This window comes from Psammomys obesus, unplaced genomic scaffold, assembly GCF_907164565.1.
Source record: "Psammomys obesus unplaced genomic scaffold, mPsaObe1.curated_primary_1811, whole genome shotgun sequence".
In the NCBI taxonomy this organism is placed as follows: Eukaryota; Metazoa; Chordata; class Mammalia; order Rodentia; family Muridae; genus Psammomys; species Psammomys obesus.
In genome coordinates this window covers 8,339,535-8,354,829 of record NW_026586383.1, presented here as the reverse complement: position 1 = coordinate 8,354,829, position 15,295 = coordinate 8,339,535, and the positions used below count along the sequence as shown (strand labels likewise).

At 56.5% G+C, this 15,295-nt stretch overlaps 2 protein-coding genes across 2 annotated transcripts in view; one reads left to right on the top strand and one right to left on the bottom strand.

Annotated features, from left to right (window-relative positions):
- The first annotated feature begins 4,338 nt into the window (after window positions 1-4,338).
- LOC129672310 (3-ketoacyl-CoA thiolase B, peroxisomal) lies at window positions 4,339-13,204 on the top strand. The gene is made up of 12 exons (XM_055601665.1): window positions 4,339-4,579; window positions 4,717-4,810; window positions 5,594-5,651; window positions 7,347-7,426; window positions 7,661-7,703; window positions 9,567-9,665; window positions 10,452-10,532; window positions 11,575-11,765; window positions 11,912-12,091; window positions 12,328-12,383; window positions 12,460-12,605; window positions 12,854-13,204. The coding sequence occupies exons 1-12, from the start codon at window positions 4,406-4,408 to the stop codon at window positions 12,927-12,929; spliced, it is 1,278 nt and encodes a 425-aa protein (XP_055457640.1). The 5' UTR covers window positions 4,339-4,405; the 3' UTR covers window positions 12,930-13,204.
- A 179-nt stretch (window positions 13,205-13,383) lies between these two features.
- Window positions 13,384-15,295, bottom strand: part of Dlec1 (DLEC1 cilia and flagella associated protein) — a 45,351-nt gene continuing 43,439 nt past the window's right edge. Inside the window, exons 34-37 of the mRNA XM_055601666.1 lie at window positions 15,018-15,179; window positions 14,034-14,187; window positions 13,670-13,793; window positions 13,384-13,583 (exon numbers count right to left, since the gene is read on the bottom strand). Of these exons, the coding sequence (XP_055457641.1) occupies window positions 13,460-13,583; window positions 13,670-13,793; window positions 14,034-14,187; window positions 15,018-15,179 (564 nt within the window). The 3' untranslated portion in view covers window positions 13,384-13,459. The remainder of the gene's footprint in view (window positions 13,584-13,669; window positions 13,794-14,033; window positions 14,188-15,017; window positions 15,180-15,295) is intronic.

The following is a 15,295-nucleotide window of genomic DNA, read 5'->3' as shown; positions in this document are numbered from 1 at the left end:
GAGATGTGGAGACATGGAGATGTGGGGACATAGGGACATAGAGACATGGAGACGTGGGGACATGGAAGTATGTTTCTAAAGCCGTAGTACCAGGGATGAAGAGGCAGGAGGTTCTCCAGGGTTTGCTGCTCATCCAGTCTAGCCAAGTCGGTGAGCTCTGGGTTCAGTGAGACTCTGTCTCAAAGAAGCTGGGAGAGATTGAGGAAGACGCTCACTATGAATGTCTGGCCTGTGCATGAACACATACACACGAGCACCAGCATGAACCACACGAGCACATACACACATCCATGAATGCACATGTGCCTGCACGCATGCACCATGAGCACGCACACACCAACAGCATGCTCTTTTCCTGCTGGGTGACATGCTGTCTTTTACAATGCTGCCGTGGCCCAAGGTTAGAGGGTGAGGATGGGGAGGAGAGCAGACTGAAAGTCAAGAGGGAGAGTCAGGGTCCAGCTCTGTCATTTACAGTCAACCAAAGCCTTCCCGCTTAGTCTAGCCCAGGTTTAGAAAAGGAGGGTCTAGAGACAGCCACTGGCCGGCTTCTCCTTCTATAAGCCAGGAGCTGGACTAAGCGGGAAGATTTCATTTGTTAGTTGGAAACAGTGGTTGGCGCTATTTAAGGTCTGGACTTTTAAAACGTGTTATTTTGACCGAGAAGCCCGTGTCTAGGCCTCTTGGGCGCCCACTGCCTAACGCCTGGCGAGAGCAAGCTGGGCCTTGTGTATGCGATCTGCCCTCTAGGCTGACATCACACATGCAGGGAGGGGTGACAACCCCTGCCGGGAGCACGCTGGCCTCACCCTTGAGGTGTGCAAAGCCAAGAAGCACCGTCAGAGGTGAGAGAGTGGGTGGAAGGCTTTGTGCAGCACCGGGGCTCTCTTCCAAATCAAGACTAAGCGTGAACACTCGAAGCCCTTGTGCGCATGCTCACATGGGAGCCGGTTGTGTGCAGAGGGCCGCACATTCCTGATCCTGCCTGTTTGCAGACACTCTTCCTCATAAATCACAGGCTCTAAAAATGCCAGGTGGCAAAGCTCCCTGGACCTGGGCCAGAGAGGCTAACAGTATGAGATCACCTAGTAAGGGCAAAGTTGACTGTAGGGCACCTATGGGAATGACTCACCATAACTCTTGTATTTGTGTGTGTGTAACTCCTTGTTAGGAACCAGAATCAACAAGCCCCTTGAAGCTGTGTTCATAGTCATTTAAAGGGACAGCAGCTTCTTCCCTTTCCAGCACAGATATTTGTGCCTAAACAAGTCCTATCCAGTGGCTGACAGGTCTTCTGTCCTGTTGCAGTTCCTGTCACACTATGGTGCTGAAAAACCTGGCTCTGCCCACCCACACTGCTCCTAGAATGTTCTAGCAGCACTGGGTGTTTAGAATGCCCTCCACCTGAGATTCTGGCTTTTCATTAAACTTTGTTCCTGTGCATGGGGCCTGTAGCCTCTGCTGGCTTTAAACTTGAACAGGAGCCAAGATGGCCTTGAACTCCTGATCCTCTACCCTTCATCTCCCAGGGTCTGGGATTCTAGACCCTCATGCCTGGCTTTCCCATCAAACTTAATAGAGATTGTCAATGGGAGATTGTCTCGATCAAGGTGGCCTTTGGTCATGTCCACAGGGGACATGTTGGTAGGTGTGGGAAGACCTGTAGGCCACTGTAGGCGGCACCATTCCCCGGGCAGAGCATGCTGAGCATGGGCAAATTTGTTTCCGTCTGCTCTTGGCTTGGGTGGGACGTTACCAGCTATTTTAAGTTCCTTCTGCTGTGACCTGCCTGCTGTAATGGATTATAATAAAATTGTGAGCTAAAAGAAAGAAATCCTTTCTCCACTCAGCTAGAGAAAATATCAGGTTATTTTACCACAGCCACAGACATGAAGCTAAGAAAGCTCCTGAGGAACAACATCCAAGGTTGATCTGTGGCTATCACAGGCATTCACATGCACACACACACACCTGACACATGTGCACCCACACAAACACGCACAAAGAGGAGCAATATGCTTCAAGCATACAAGAGACTAAACATGGGAAAGACAAGGATAGAGAGAAATGAGGAAGAAAGGAGCAAACAGATGAAGGAAATCTTGAAGATCACAAACACCAAGGAGGTGGTTCACCATTGAGACAGAAAAGGGGAAATAGCTTACCACAGATCACAGAGGGAAAACCTGGAAAGTTTAATGACTTTTGTGGGGGGAGAAAAAACCCGCTTTTAGAAATGAAAGGGACTGAATAAAAAAATTAAACACCTTTTTATGCTTCAAAGAATACCACTAAGAAAGACAACAGCTGAGGGTGGCGAGGTAGCTCAGTGGGTAACGATGCTTGCTGCGCATACCTGACAACCTGAACTCCACTCCCGGTTCCCACAACGAAAAGGGGAGAAACGATGCCTACAGACTGTCCTCTAACCTTCACAGGTAAGCTGTGGCACACACACACACACACACACACAGAAGATGAAAACGGGGGCTAGAAGCACAGTTGTTTGAATGCTTACCTAGCATGTACAAAGCCCTGGGCTCCCACACTTCCATTTGAGGTCTCTGGGACCAGTAATGTGGAACTCAGAAATGTTCCTTGTGGTCCCTCCACCCTGGCTGTGGAGGGGACGAGCCTGTCCTTCTGATGTACAAACTTCTACGGCTTTGCTCACTGCGGAAGAACTCAATGTTTTGACATTGGGGCAAGGCATTGTCATTTACAAGGTTCGTGCTCAGCATCCCTGTGATCCAGTTACAAGAAACAAATGAACAAAAACAACGAAACACAAGATCTCACTTCTCCTCAGGCCTTAGATGCGCTGCGGTTTTTGTCTTGGGTGGTAGTTATGGCCACCCTAGGCCTAGCGGCGTGCACTCCTGAGCTGTGGTGTGTACATGCATCCAGGGAGCTGATGGGGCCACAGACTTCACAAAGTCCCTCCCTGGAAGATGGTGGGGACACGAGTGAGGAGGCACGATGCTGCCTGCCCTCTGGGGTGTCTAAAGAGCGTGGAGCCCTGCTCTTAGGAAAATGGGCAGGCAGTGCGTGCGCTTGGAGGTGGGGGCGGGAAGGCCTTCTTTCTCTTGTGCTCGCTCATGTATATGTGTGCATACAGGTGGAGGCCAGAGGCTGATGTTGGGTGTCGTCCTGGACCCCTCTCCGCTTTGTTGTTTTGAGGCAGGGTCTCTTTCTGAACCTGGAACACAGGATATGACTGGTCTAGGCACCGCCTTGCCCCAGGAGCCTCTGCCTCCCACACCTGCACTAAGGTCACAGGGCCAGGGTTGGTGTGCACATTGGGGACCTGACCTCTGACCTCATGCTTGTGGGGCTAGCACTTTTACCCTCTGAGCCCTCTCCCAGCCTCCTCTCCTTTTGTGTTTTGGGCTCTCCTGGGGTCTGGTTTGGGCTGACCTGTCGCCTTGGTTGAGGAACCTGGTCTCTTTAAGGGTGGTAACACATTCTAGATCCAGGGAGCCCCGATTCATTCACTCAGCAGGAAGTCATTGATGAGCTAACTTGCCAGTCATCCCGTGGCTTCCTTTAAGGTCTTGCTAAGGGGATCGGGGAACGGGGTGGGGTGGGGGGGTGGGGTGTGTGTGTGGGGGGGGGGAGGTGCAGGGCTGTTCATCACTAATAAGAGCGTCTCAAGCAGCTGCAAAGAGGTGTTAAGACCCGTGGGACACTTTCTGAGACCACGTCAGTGCCTTGATAAAACGGCTTCTTTTGACCAGCAAGCTGCCCAAGAAGAGGGCTGGGAATCCAAAGGTACTTAAGTTTCCAGCCGACCCAGGAGAGAAGAGAGCCAATTTAGAGTCGAGACCTCCTCCGTCTCCGTCTCCATAGGGTAAAGCTGTTGCCTTGGCCCCGAACCACTTGCCTTTCATCTGAGAGTGCAATGGCGGTGTTTGGAGGATGGTTATCCTGGCTTGTGTCCAGAAACCCAGAAGACTTAGGAGGTCTTGCCTTGCAGTGTTGATTGCAAAACGCTCTGAAAGACCAGAAAGTCCCAGTTTACACTTCTGGGAGGGGCTTCAAAAATGTGCACAAACTTTAAAAACAAACAAACAAACAAACAAACAAACAAACTTATTTGACACAAATTCTTATTCTGTTGCCCAAACTGACCTTGAACTTTTACGTGCCCACTTGCAGCATCACAGGCTTGTTTAGCTGAGCTTTGAGGAGGGGTTTTGAAGTTCTTTGACCTGGCTTCCAGAAGCTGGGTGGGGTGGTGGGGTGGCCTCAGGAAGACTCCCCTTCTGATTGGCTGCAGAATAGGTAGGCGGGACATGTAGAAAATGCAAGGCTCCAACTGGCTCTGACCTTGTGCAAGCCACTGTTTTTATCCTCTGAAGTCGGCACTCAGAACCTAGGCAAGCCGGTGGGAGCCGCCTCCGCCATGCACCGGCTGCAGGTAGTGCTCGGCCACCTGGCCGGCCGGCCCGAGTCCAGCTCGGCCGCGCTGCAAGCCGCGCCCTGCGCCGCTGGCTTCCCGCGGGCCTCGGCCTCCGACGTGGTGGTGGTGCACGGACGGCGCACCCCGATCGGCCGTGCGGGCCGCGGCGGCTTCAAGGTGAGGCCCCTCCCTCCGGCGGGCGAGGGGTGCAGACGGCAGCCAGCGCGGGTGGGGTCCGCCCTCTGCGGTCCGGTGACCGACGAGGGGCCCCGGGTCGGTGCGGGAGCCGGGCTCACCGCTGCTGTGTCCTGCAGGACACCACCCCCGACGAGCTTCTGTCGGCCGTGCTGACCGCGGTGCTCCAGGACGTGAAGCTCAGGCCTGAGCAGCTGGAAGACATCTCCGTGGGTGAGCGCACCTGCCGCTCCCGCAGCGGCCCTTCCCGCCCGCCTCCTCCTCGGGATCCTTCTCCCCATCACCGACCTGAGTTTACGGAGGGGAAGGACTTTCTCTGGACCACAGAGGTCTGCTTGAGGTCCTAACAGCCTGTCTCTAGCCTAGAACCTTGGGCGCCCCCTAGAGGCGCGTGGGCCAACTGAGCGGAGGTGGAAAGCCGGGGTGCCCCAGGTAGCTGCTCCAAAGCCCAGATGTTCTGGGGACTCTAGGAACCGGGAGAGCACGGCTCTCCACCTACACAGGCACCCTGCCTGTCAGAGACCATGTGGTCCAGCCCGGGTTACAGGTGCAGGCGGGCTCACCAGCCCTGCCCTGACCCCTGCTTCTTCCCCGAATACAACAACACAGTGCAGGGCACGGTTTTGTCTGGAGGTGCCGGCCTGACCCTCCTCCCTGCAGTGAGGCCTGCGGGCAGAGTTGCAGGCTGTCACTTCCCTCAGCGTTGGGGCTTTGCACTGTGTGCCTCCACCCCAGAGTCTGTCCTGTTACAGGCCAGCAGGCCCGGCCCGGCCTGTGCCAACTTAGAGGAGCAAGCCTTGGTAAGCATGCTGGTAGGCTCCAGCACTGGGCTGTTGGTAGCTGGCTCCCCGTTCCCCAGACTCTGAGCCTCCACAGCCTCATGTGAACCAATCTCCAGAGGCTGTGATTCCAGGAGAGACCTGGAATGCCTCCTTTCTGGGGTGTGTTTTACCTTAGGCCCCACCAGGAGCTGAGAAAGGGCTCTTCCGTCCACAGGCAATGTGCTTCAGCCCGGGGCCGGAGCCGTCATGGCGCGCATTGCCCAGTTCCTGAGGTAATCTCTCTGGCTCCAGCTTTGATTGTCCACCATGACTCCTGGTGGAAGGTCAGGTTGAAAGATGTTGAGGCAACTACAGTGTGCTGAACTCAGCTCTGTGAATATAACCTTTCCCCTACTTGGGGGGGGGGTGGTCACTGGGCCTGGGCCTCTGACCCAGGGGATTGGGTCAGAGCCTCTCTGTGGCCTACCTTTTAGCTGAAGCCTACTTACCACACACCCTTTAGAGTGTAAATGGTGGCATAACCACACCGAGCAGTGTCTGCTTGCACTCTTAGCATCTGGGAAGGCCAGGCTCTCCCAGTCAGCAGCCTGGGGTGCCACCTCATGGGGGCACAGGAGCCCGGGAGGAGGCCTAGTACTCTCGGCATTGCTTACTGGGGAAGGAATGGTTCGATTCACTCCTGTGTGGAGACTGAGGACACACCCTTCCCTCAGTCTTCCCTGCTGCATGGGTCAGAAGTAATAGCAACACTGGCCAGTGACAGACAGGAAAAACAGTCAGCAAACAAACAAGCAAGCAGGACCTCTGTGAACTGGCAAGGGGTAGACTTAGCCTGAGGTTCAAAGTCCCCATCCCTCCCCAGCTATCTGTGCTCATCTCCAGCCTGCTTTCTCGAGTTGGCTGTATCAGGGCTGCCTGCCTGCTTCCACCCTTCCCCTGCTCCTTCATCCCTGTGGAGGGCTGTCGCCGTCTGCTTCGCCTGTCGTGGCTACACCCTGCCCAAGGATGCTCTCGCCCTTAGCTTCAGTGGCTTCTCCGTCGTGTTCTTCCTGTGGCTTTCCCACGTTGTCTTTCTCTGTTTTGTGGTTGGGCATCCCATGAGGCTCTGCACTGTCAGCTCCACAGCTTCTCTCAGGCGGAACCTGAGGCTGTTGAGGGGAAGCTTGGTGAATCTGGTAGGGAGTGGCCACCAGAAATCAGGGCACCTGGAGAAGTTCTGCTGCCTTGGGAGCCGCCATTCTAGGGGCCCCTTCAGAACCTGACTTAGAACGCCAGCTCAGGGATTCTCTGGTCTTCCTGCACACCAGAACCACCCTATTTCCCACGTGTTCCTTGTCTGGGCTTCTCAGTGTGTCAGTCAAGGGCCTGGGATGGTCCTGGGGCTTCACCATGTTGGCCAAGGCCCGTATGCCGCCTTGGAAGGCAGCTCCAAACACTTGAGTGGCTGAACCTAGGGAGCCCCAGCGCAAAGGATGGAAGAATGAATGCCGATTGGAAAACACCCCACAGAGGAGCAACCTGGACACACGGGGCCAGCTCTGTAGTTCCTAGGCAGGTCAGGGGAGGGATGCTGGCAGCCCAGGGCTGGAGTACTGCAGTTGTGCCTGAGCCCAGCAGCACGCCGCTTGTCCTCAGAGGACCACAGAAGCGACTGGTTCTCATTGCTGAGTCTTTGGGACAGTGGAAGGTTGTCTGTGGTCCGCTCTGAGACCTGTAGGACAGACAAGAATGTGCTTAGGGACCTCGGGTAGTGAGTAACTGTGGAGACAGGGCTGCAGGGTAGCTACTCCCACTCTCACGGCTCCGCTCCAGTGGGGGCAGGCCTGCCCTTGTCCTGACCTACGCACACACTGATGGGGTTCTCGTATGGCCCAGAAGTCCCGTGGGCCTTGCTTTCTGTGAGACTGTGGCAGGCTTAGGGCTGGCTGCGCGTCCAGGGCTGACTGCCGTCTCCCCTTCTGTCTCAGCGGCATTCCAGAGACTGTTCCTTTGTCTACAGTCAACAGACAGTGTTCGTCGGGACTGCAGGCAGTGGCCAATATTGCTGGTAAGTTGTGACTGCCGGGTGCCCATGAGCGTACCCTGACCTTGGTCCGTGACCCTCGCCACCCTAAGCAGGAGTGGAGGAACACCCATTGTCACTCCCCCAGCCTTTTTGGGTGCTCCTGGGTCTTCTGTGAGGCTTTCTTGAATGCAACCCGAGAGCAGGGAGGGACCGGGCTGTGCTGGTCCAGGGCAGGCCCCCTCTGGCCAAGGTGGTGATGAAGTGCTTTTGTTGCAGGTGGCATCAGAAATGGGTCTTATGACATTGGCATGGCCTGTGGGTAAGATTGCCTTTCTGCCGGACCTTATTAACCAATGCAGCAATCAGACTAACTTTGCTCTGTGATTTCCGCTGACCACCATGGCAGCTGGCTGCTCCCACAGATGCAGCCTAGGAATGGTTGACGCTCTGAGTGGAGCGGCCTCTTTCATTCTTGCAAATCTGATGGTCACGTTGGAAATCCGTGGCACGTGGACTGGCTGGTTTCCCATGCTCCTGAGAGAAGTGGCAGCATGGGTTCCCTCAAGTCAGGGACACGTCCTTACTACGTAAATGTTATCTTTCTAGGCTGTAAGCGTGTCTGCCACCCTAGTACCAAGGGAGAAATCCCCACTGCTGCTGTGTTCTGAGGGACATGGTCAGATCTGGGGTGATCTACTCACTGTCCCCTCGACTCAGGCTGCACCTTTGTTTCTGCCTCTGGGCCAGAGGGTTACAGATGTTGTGCCTGATAGTGTCTCCAGGAAAGAGCAGAGCATTGGGGCCACCTGCTGTTGGAAGGTAGCCTAGGAGAGCCTTGGTTTTGGCGGGCTTCGGAGCAAGCAGCCCCAGTTCTGTAGAATAGTCCTGATAGGAAGCGCCGCTGGCCTATCGTCAGGCCCTGGCTGCCTGCATTAGGCTGTCCTGACCTGTGTGCCATAGGAGGACAGCCAAAGTCCACAAACGGGATCCGTGGTGGGAAGGGTCAGAGCTAGCCTTCCCATCACTGTTCCTCGTGTTTGCCTTAACGAGGTCCACAGGTGTGGCAGATTAAAGGGAAAGGCTGTAGTCCTCTGAGGTCTTCGGGGGATGGATTCTAGTTCCAAGCAGGGTGAGGACCCTGGTGTTGAAGACAAAGCAGCTATGGCTGGAAGATGCCTGCATCACAACTTGACTATTTTCTAGCTTTAAGATTTGCAACTTGCCCAGGATTGACCTATGGGACCAGATTGTCTATCTGGGGTTCATGCTAGTGACAGTGACCAGCTTCCTCCCTTGCTAAGACTTCACATCCTCATCTGCAAAAAGGAGAACCCTCCTCAGCTCTGTGGATGTGGTAGGATGCTTGTACAGAGTCATCATGGCTGTCTCTGTGGGGCTGTGTCTTTCAGTCACACAGTTTGACAGGTTCTCATACGTAAGCAGAATTCGAACACCTGGCCAGGTTTGTAACCCGGCTGAAGCAGGAGCATTTCAAGGTCAAGGCCTACCTGAGCTATGGAGCAATTCTGGGGCTGAGGCAGCCTAGTGAGATCCTGTCTCACAATGAAATAGGTCCCTGTTACAGCCAAGAGATACAGCTGAGTGGCGCAGTGCTCACGCCCCACATCCGACGCCCTGAAGCTCATACTCAATCCTTCCGCAAGAACAGAGAGTTCACGTTATGCTGACGTCAGGGGAGGATGTAGCTGAGGCCTCTGGTATTCATGTGGCCTCACAGCCGCCTCCCTAGCAATGTCCAACTCCCCTGCTCTGGACCCCGCCCTTTTTCTCAGCCATCCCACCCACTTGTCAATATACACAGGCCAGGTCTTTCTTTAGTATAAGCTTAATACTCACTGTTCCTCCTTTCTTCTCCTGATTCGGGTGCACTGTGGGCTGAATCAGGCTGATCTGCTCTGTACTACATTGAGGGGCAACTAGAAGGCCACCCCTGGGAACCACTTACTTGGCTCAGGAATACACCATGCAGCAGTACCCCAGTGCTGGGGCCGTGTCTGGGCTGGAGGGAAAGGCAGCTCAGGCACTTTGCAATCCCTGCTCACAGCCAGATGTGTGGTGCATACCTGGAGGGCTCCCTGGCTCTTTATTCCCCAGCACTTGCCACACAGCTGGCTGCCCCTGGGGCTTCCTGTTAGAGCTAGAGCTCACTCCTTTTCTTCAGTGTGGAGTCCATGTCTCTGTCGGAGAGAGGGAACCCTGGGAATATTTCCTCTCGCCTGCTGGAGAACGAGAAAGCCAGAGACTGCCTGATTCCTATGGGGTGAGTGTCTACAGGAAGCACGCACTCTCTGTCTCTGTCTCTGTCTCTGTGTGTGTCCACTCACTGTCCTGTCTGTCCTCAACCAGAGATAGGGATTTCCTCCCATGGGGCTGGCAATGCCAAGCCCTGAACCCGCTCCCCAACCCTTCATCCTTTGAGAATCATGCACTCAACAGGCATGGGGTTTGCATTACCCTTGACTTTCATATCCCATGCTGTCCCTACCCTAAGGTGTCCAGTCACAAGGAGGAGGATGGCAGATGTTCCCAAAGCCCCAGCTAGAGACCTGGAGCATTGAGAAGGGTGTGGGGAGCACTGAAGTTCTGAAGATGTTGGGGAGGACTTGGGCCTATGAGATGCAGCGTGGGCGATCTGCTCCATCTCTCCAGGACTTTAACCCTGCAGCCATGTCTCTGAGCTCACAAGGGCAAGGGATCCTGGGAAGCTGGCCACATCAGAACTCTAGGCTGACTTGACTTGGGCCACAGCCTCTGTTTCCAAGAGTAACCCAGAAGCCATCGGAGAAACTGCGGCCAGAGAGTGCTCCAGCATTCCTCCTGCCCTGTGTTATGTCAGGGGACAGATCCTTTTTTAGGCCCCACATTCATGCTGCTCTGCCCTGTAAGGGGTGTCTGTTTTTGAGCATTGGTAGACATGGGTGCTCAATATCCATGATGAGTCAGGAGTTCCTGGGGCGTGGACTGGAGGATGCCCAGGGGTGCAAGACCAGGCCTTCAGTGAGGCCCTGGAGACCCACGGCCTCCTGCTTTTCTGTATGTGCGCTAGGATAACCTCGGAGAACGTGGCTGAGCGGTTCGGCATTTCAAGGCAGAAACAGGATGCCTTCGCGCTGGCCTCCCAGCAGAAGTGAGTACGGTTGGGGTGACTGTTGACAGGGCTGGAGAGCGACCTTAGCTGTAATGATGATACCAAGGTGCTGGCTGGCCCCAGGCCTGGAGCTGGGAGGTGGAAGGGGACATTCACACCACTGGTCCTCTTTAACGGGTCACTCCGTTTAGTGTCCGCTCCCTAGCTGGGCCTCAGCCCCTCTCCCACTCTGCCCCTTGGGACATAAGGACTAGTTACCTGTTCTGACCAGATATGGTGCCCACTGGTGATCCTTAAGCTTGGAGTAAGGAGCCAGTAATGCTAAGACCTAGTCACCTAGTCGTCCTAACACAAGAGATAGACCTGGACCAGGAGCTGTGGCCTGAGGCTGCCATTCGAGAAAACCAGAGACTTGGGCCTGCGGGAAGCACAGTGCCAGGTTGGCCACTCAGGCCACATGTTGAGAACAGCAAAGGAAGGGGTGAACATGAGCTGGGTGGCCTCCCCTTTTAGCAGTGTGTACGTTCACTGGAGCCGTGCATTCCTGCCCAGGGGAATCGCCCCACTTCTTTTTTGCACATGGCTACAAAGAATCATCCTGTGCATGCCTCGTGTATCAACTGTGTGAATGAGAAAGTACATCTTGGAGGTGCACTGCACTTTTAAATTTAAGTTGGGGCCCAGGTGAAATTGTGTCTTTAACAGTCAAACATGAGACTTGAAGAATCCAGCACAAATATTCCCAAGGATCCAGCCTCAGTGTGGAAGACACCACTGAGCAGGCTTAGCGGCCAGTGAGTGAGGAGGGCTAACCCTGACAGCACCTCTCAGCGTTCTTCTCTTGACTGGGATGAGCACCAAGATGTGAAAACCCAGAGCTGATGACGAAGAGTCCAGGGAGGCTTTGGGCACCCTTTCCCTCCAAAATGAGGCAGTGTCGTGAGGAACCCTCAGCGGTCAGTCACAGCTCCATCAGGGCTAGTGCTGTCACTGGGTGACACAGCCTGTGTTAGCCATGGCCAGGGACAGGCAGGAAGAGACCACAACCATGCCTGAGACTCACTGTCCATGGTGCTGGCAGGGCAGCGAGAGCCCAGAGCGGAGGACGTTTCCGAGCCGAGATCGTGCCTGTGACAACCACTGTCCTCGATGACAAGGGCAACAAGAAAACCATCACTGTGACCCAGGATGAGGGTGTCCGTCCCAGCACCACCATGGAGGGCCTGGCCAAGCTGAAGCCTGCCTTCAAGGATGGGGGATCTACCACGGCTGGTGAGCGCAGGCCGGGAATAGGGCTGATTGAGGTGACCTGTTCCAGTCTGAGACCTGGAGCTGACCGGGACCCCTGGGAAGGTGATGGTGGAGGGCTGGCTCTCCTCAGCTGGGCCTGATGCCTGCTCATCCCTTCCCTCCCCTAGGAAACTCCAGTCAGGTGAGTGACGGAGCGGCTGCCGTCCTGCTGGCCCGGAGGTCCAAGGCTGAAGAACTGGGCCTCCCCATCCTCGGGGTCCTGAGGTCCTACGCAGTGGTTGGCGTCCCTCCCGATATCATGGGCATCGGGCCTGCCTATGCCATCCCCGTGGCCTTGCAGAAAGCAGGTGAGGCGGCTTCTCAGCCTGTGCTTGGATCCCTCCTTACCTGTCCCTGGGGCTCAGGTGTGCTGGGTTTGGCCTGTGGGTGCTGTGGGTGGGACAGGCCCTCCTGACCCCACAGCTGGGACTTGCTCCCTTGTCCCTAAAGTATGAACATTAGACTCCTGGGGTCTGGCTGGGCCGGGGAGACCCAGGTCAAGCCCAGTGGTCCCTGTCAGCTCTGGCCTGTACTTCACCCACAGGGCTGACTGTGGATGACATAGACATCTTTGAGATCAATGAGGCCTTTGCCAGCCAGGTGAGCCTGGGTGCTGTGGTGGGATCGGTTGGGCGGAGCAGATGGGGGCCTCAGCTATCGCTCTGACCCCTCTCAGGCCCTCTACTGTGTGGAGAAGCTGGGGATCCCTGCTGAGAAGGTGAACCCCCTGGGGGGTGCGATAGCCCTGGGCCACCCCCTGGGCTGCACCGGAGCGAGGCAGGTAGTCACGCTGCTCAATGAACTGAAGCGCCGTGGGAAACGGTAAGGCTGCTCCCCTGGGGTGCTGTGGGGGGTGTGAGAGCTGGGGCTTGGGGAGACGAGCACACACACCTGAGGCTTGTGTAAAGGCAGCATAACCTAAGGAAGGTGTCTGCCGCCTGGGCGTGTGTCTGTCCAGGGCTCAGTCCCCACAGATCTGCTCTGCGGCTTCCCATGCTGCTGCGGCTCGGCCTGGTGGGGGCACGGGTTGGGTGTGGCTCTGTCCAGCAAACTCGGAGTCTTTTCCCCAGGGCGTACGGCGTGGTGTCCATGTGCATCGGGACCGGGATGGGAGCCGCTGCCGTCTTTGAATACCCTGGAAACTGAAGCCCTGGCTACGGGCGCCACCAGAGCGCCCTACAGTGGTGGCCAGAGGGGGACTCCACGGAGGCCATTGGCATGGGACACCACTGTATCACAGCACTTTAATTTAGAAAATGTAATCACGATACAGGGACAAATGAGCACTCGGCCATCCAGTCCTCCTGGCTGAACCAGTGTCAAGGCCAGGCACTGCTGAGCACAGGGCAGTGTGTATTTCTGTGGGACGGTGGCCGCGTGGATGATGGGCACAGTGGACAGAGTAAATGTGTGCTGTCTGATTTGGGTCCAGCTCCTGCTTCGTTGGACTCTGGGGGCCATCGGTGTAGTGGTCGTCACAGTCACTGTGGCGGCGGCCTGCGCTCCTTAGCCCCGGGGGCCTGCCATACAAGGGCTTGGCTGACAGCATCCCCAGGAGGAGCCGCCTCATCCTAGGAGTTGCGGCAGCCCCACAGCCTGTGTCCCTGCTCAGCAGCCCTGCCCCTCGGCCCTGAGCCAGACTGATGTCCGGGGCTGGGGCTGCGGACTCCAGAGCCTCAGAACTGGTGAGGCACCACGTATCTCTCATCGTAAGAGCCTTGGCCCCGCAGCCTCAGGGTGCAGGGCTTCTCACTCAGCACGCCTTCCACCACCATCGTGGACTCGTACAGCAGGTTGCTCCTAGGGAAGGGGTAGGTGAGGTCAGGGGGTGCCAGCATTGCCCAGGCCCCGTGGGCAGTGCTCCTGAGGCAGGAAGCAGCTCTTACCGAGGGGTGAAGAACACCTGAAGGGGAATGGAGGTTGGGGGTGCGTTGGTGGGTCTGGCCTCCAGCAGCCCACTGCTTGGGGTGACCTCAAAGGCATTATCCTCCCTGCCTGGTTCCTCCTGTCCTATGCCAAGAAGAAAGGCCACACACGGGCACAGGCCATTGCTGTGTGGCTCCCCTGGACCAGCCTCTCGGGTGCAACCCAGGGCAGGACAACCAAGCACTGGAAGACAGGTGAACTCTGGGGGTGTCAAGTGCCACCAGCCCTAGGAAGCCAGTCTACATGGACGGGACCCAGTGGTCTTCCCTAGGGGTCTTGCTCAGTCCCACCAAGGGACAGCAGCATTGGGAGGGGTCAGCATACCCATCAACACTGTCCAGTAGCTCAGGCAGCCACTGAGGTTCATCAGGTAGACCTCCCGTGTGTGCTGTTGGTTCACAAAGCAGGTCCCGAAGTCCACCCAGCTGGTGGAGAGCTGCAGCTCTGGCACAGCCACGGTAGCCCGCAGGGGCACCTCCTGGGAGTTCGAGCCTGTGACTTAGTGAGGCATGAAGCAACCTCGCCCACTGGGGTCCTGTGGTCCTGGGACACAGGGTACCCCATCTCCCCCAAGCACTGACACTTCTGAGCAGAGCTGGGGAAGAGGACAGTTGCAGCTCTGGGTTGGCATGGCCTCTAAAGCCAATAGGCCAGGTGGACTCCTCAGGGCCAGGACACCCTCAGCTCCTCTGTCTGCCTCCCTCCCCTGGAGCTCTGTGCCCTGCTCCCGGTCAGTGGGCCAGTCTGCCATCTGACCTCCCTCACTGTCCTTGCCTCCTTCCTCCCAGGGGCTCTGAGGCGACCCTTCAAGTTATTAGATTCTGAGCCAAGCAGTTCCTCAGAAGTCCATGGATCACCCAGTCACCGCACGGTCACCTTCCCTTTGGCCCTAGCTGCCACCCCATGCAGGGCTCCTCCACTCTGCTCAGATTCTGGTCTCTGGCATCTCACAGGGTTTATCCTTCAGCCCCTCACCTGCACCCACAGCTAGGCCCTCTGACTCCCTCAGCTCCACCCTGACCTGTGTGTGGCCTGCTCAGTGGCCCTCAGTCTAGCTCTCAAAGCCCCATAGGAGCCAAGTCGTGGCCCTCACAGCTTCCTCAGGTGCTCACTGTCCCCACCAGTGAGGTCACACCCTAGGTCTCTCCGTGTCATTTCCATTTTCCTTTGATTAGGCAGGAGGCAGGCCTCACCTGCCACCTCTTCCAGGGAGCTGCCAGGGTTTCCCCCTCCAGCCCCTCACCCTTGGGGCAGGGTGCTGCCTTCCTCCCTGGGGTTGGAAGTGGCAGGGGGCATCCTAGAGCATGCCTGAATGGTCTGGTTGCTGAAGCCCAGGAGCAGGTTCTGCGTGAACACCATCGTTTTCTCTCCGATATCATTCTGCTCGATGTCCACTCCGGGCAGCATCTGGTCGTCCGGGAGCTTCTGGTAGGACAGCAGTTCCAGGGACAGCGAGAAGGACACGGCCACCTGAGCGCATGCGGACATGTCGTCACTCTAGGTTGCTGAAGGCAGGGGACCTGTTTCATCTGGAGTCCTCTACTGCCCCTCCTCCATCCCCACAGCCAGGCCAGTCAGCCCATAGC

Coding starts and splice junctions, on each gene's coding strand:
- LOC129672310 (XM_055601665.1), top strand. CDS start 4,406: ATGCACCGGCTGCAGGTAGTGCTCGGCCACCTGGCCGGCCGGCCCGAG. Junction 10,533..11,574: donor GCGCTGGCCTCCCAGCAGAA/GTGAGTACGGTT, acceptor TGGTGCTGGCAG/GGCAGCGAGAGCCCAGAGCG. Junction 12,384..12,459: donor ATGAGGCCTTTGCCAGCCAG/GTGAGCCTGGGT, acceptor GACCCCTCTCAG/GCCCTCTACTGTGTGGAGAA.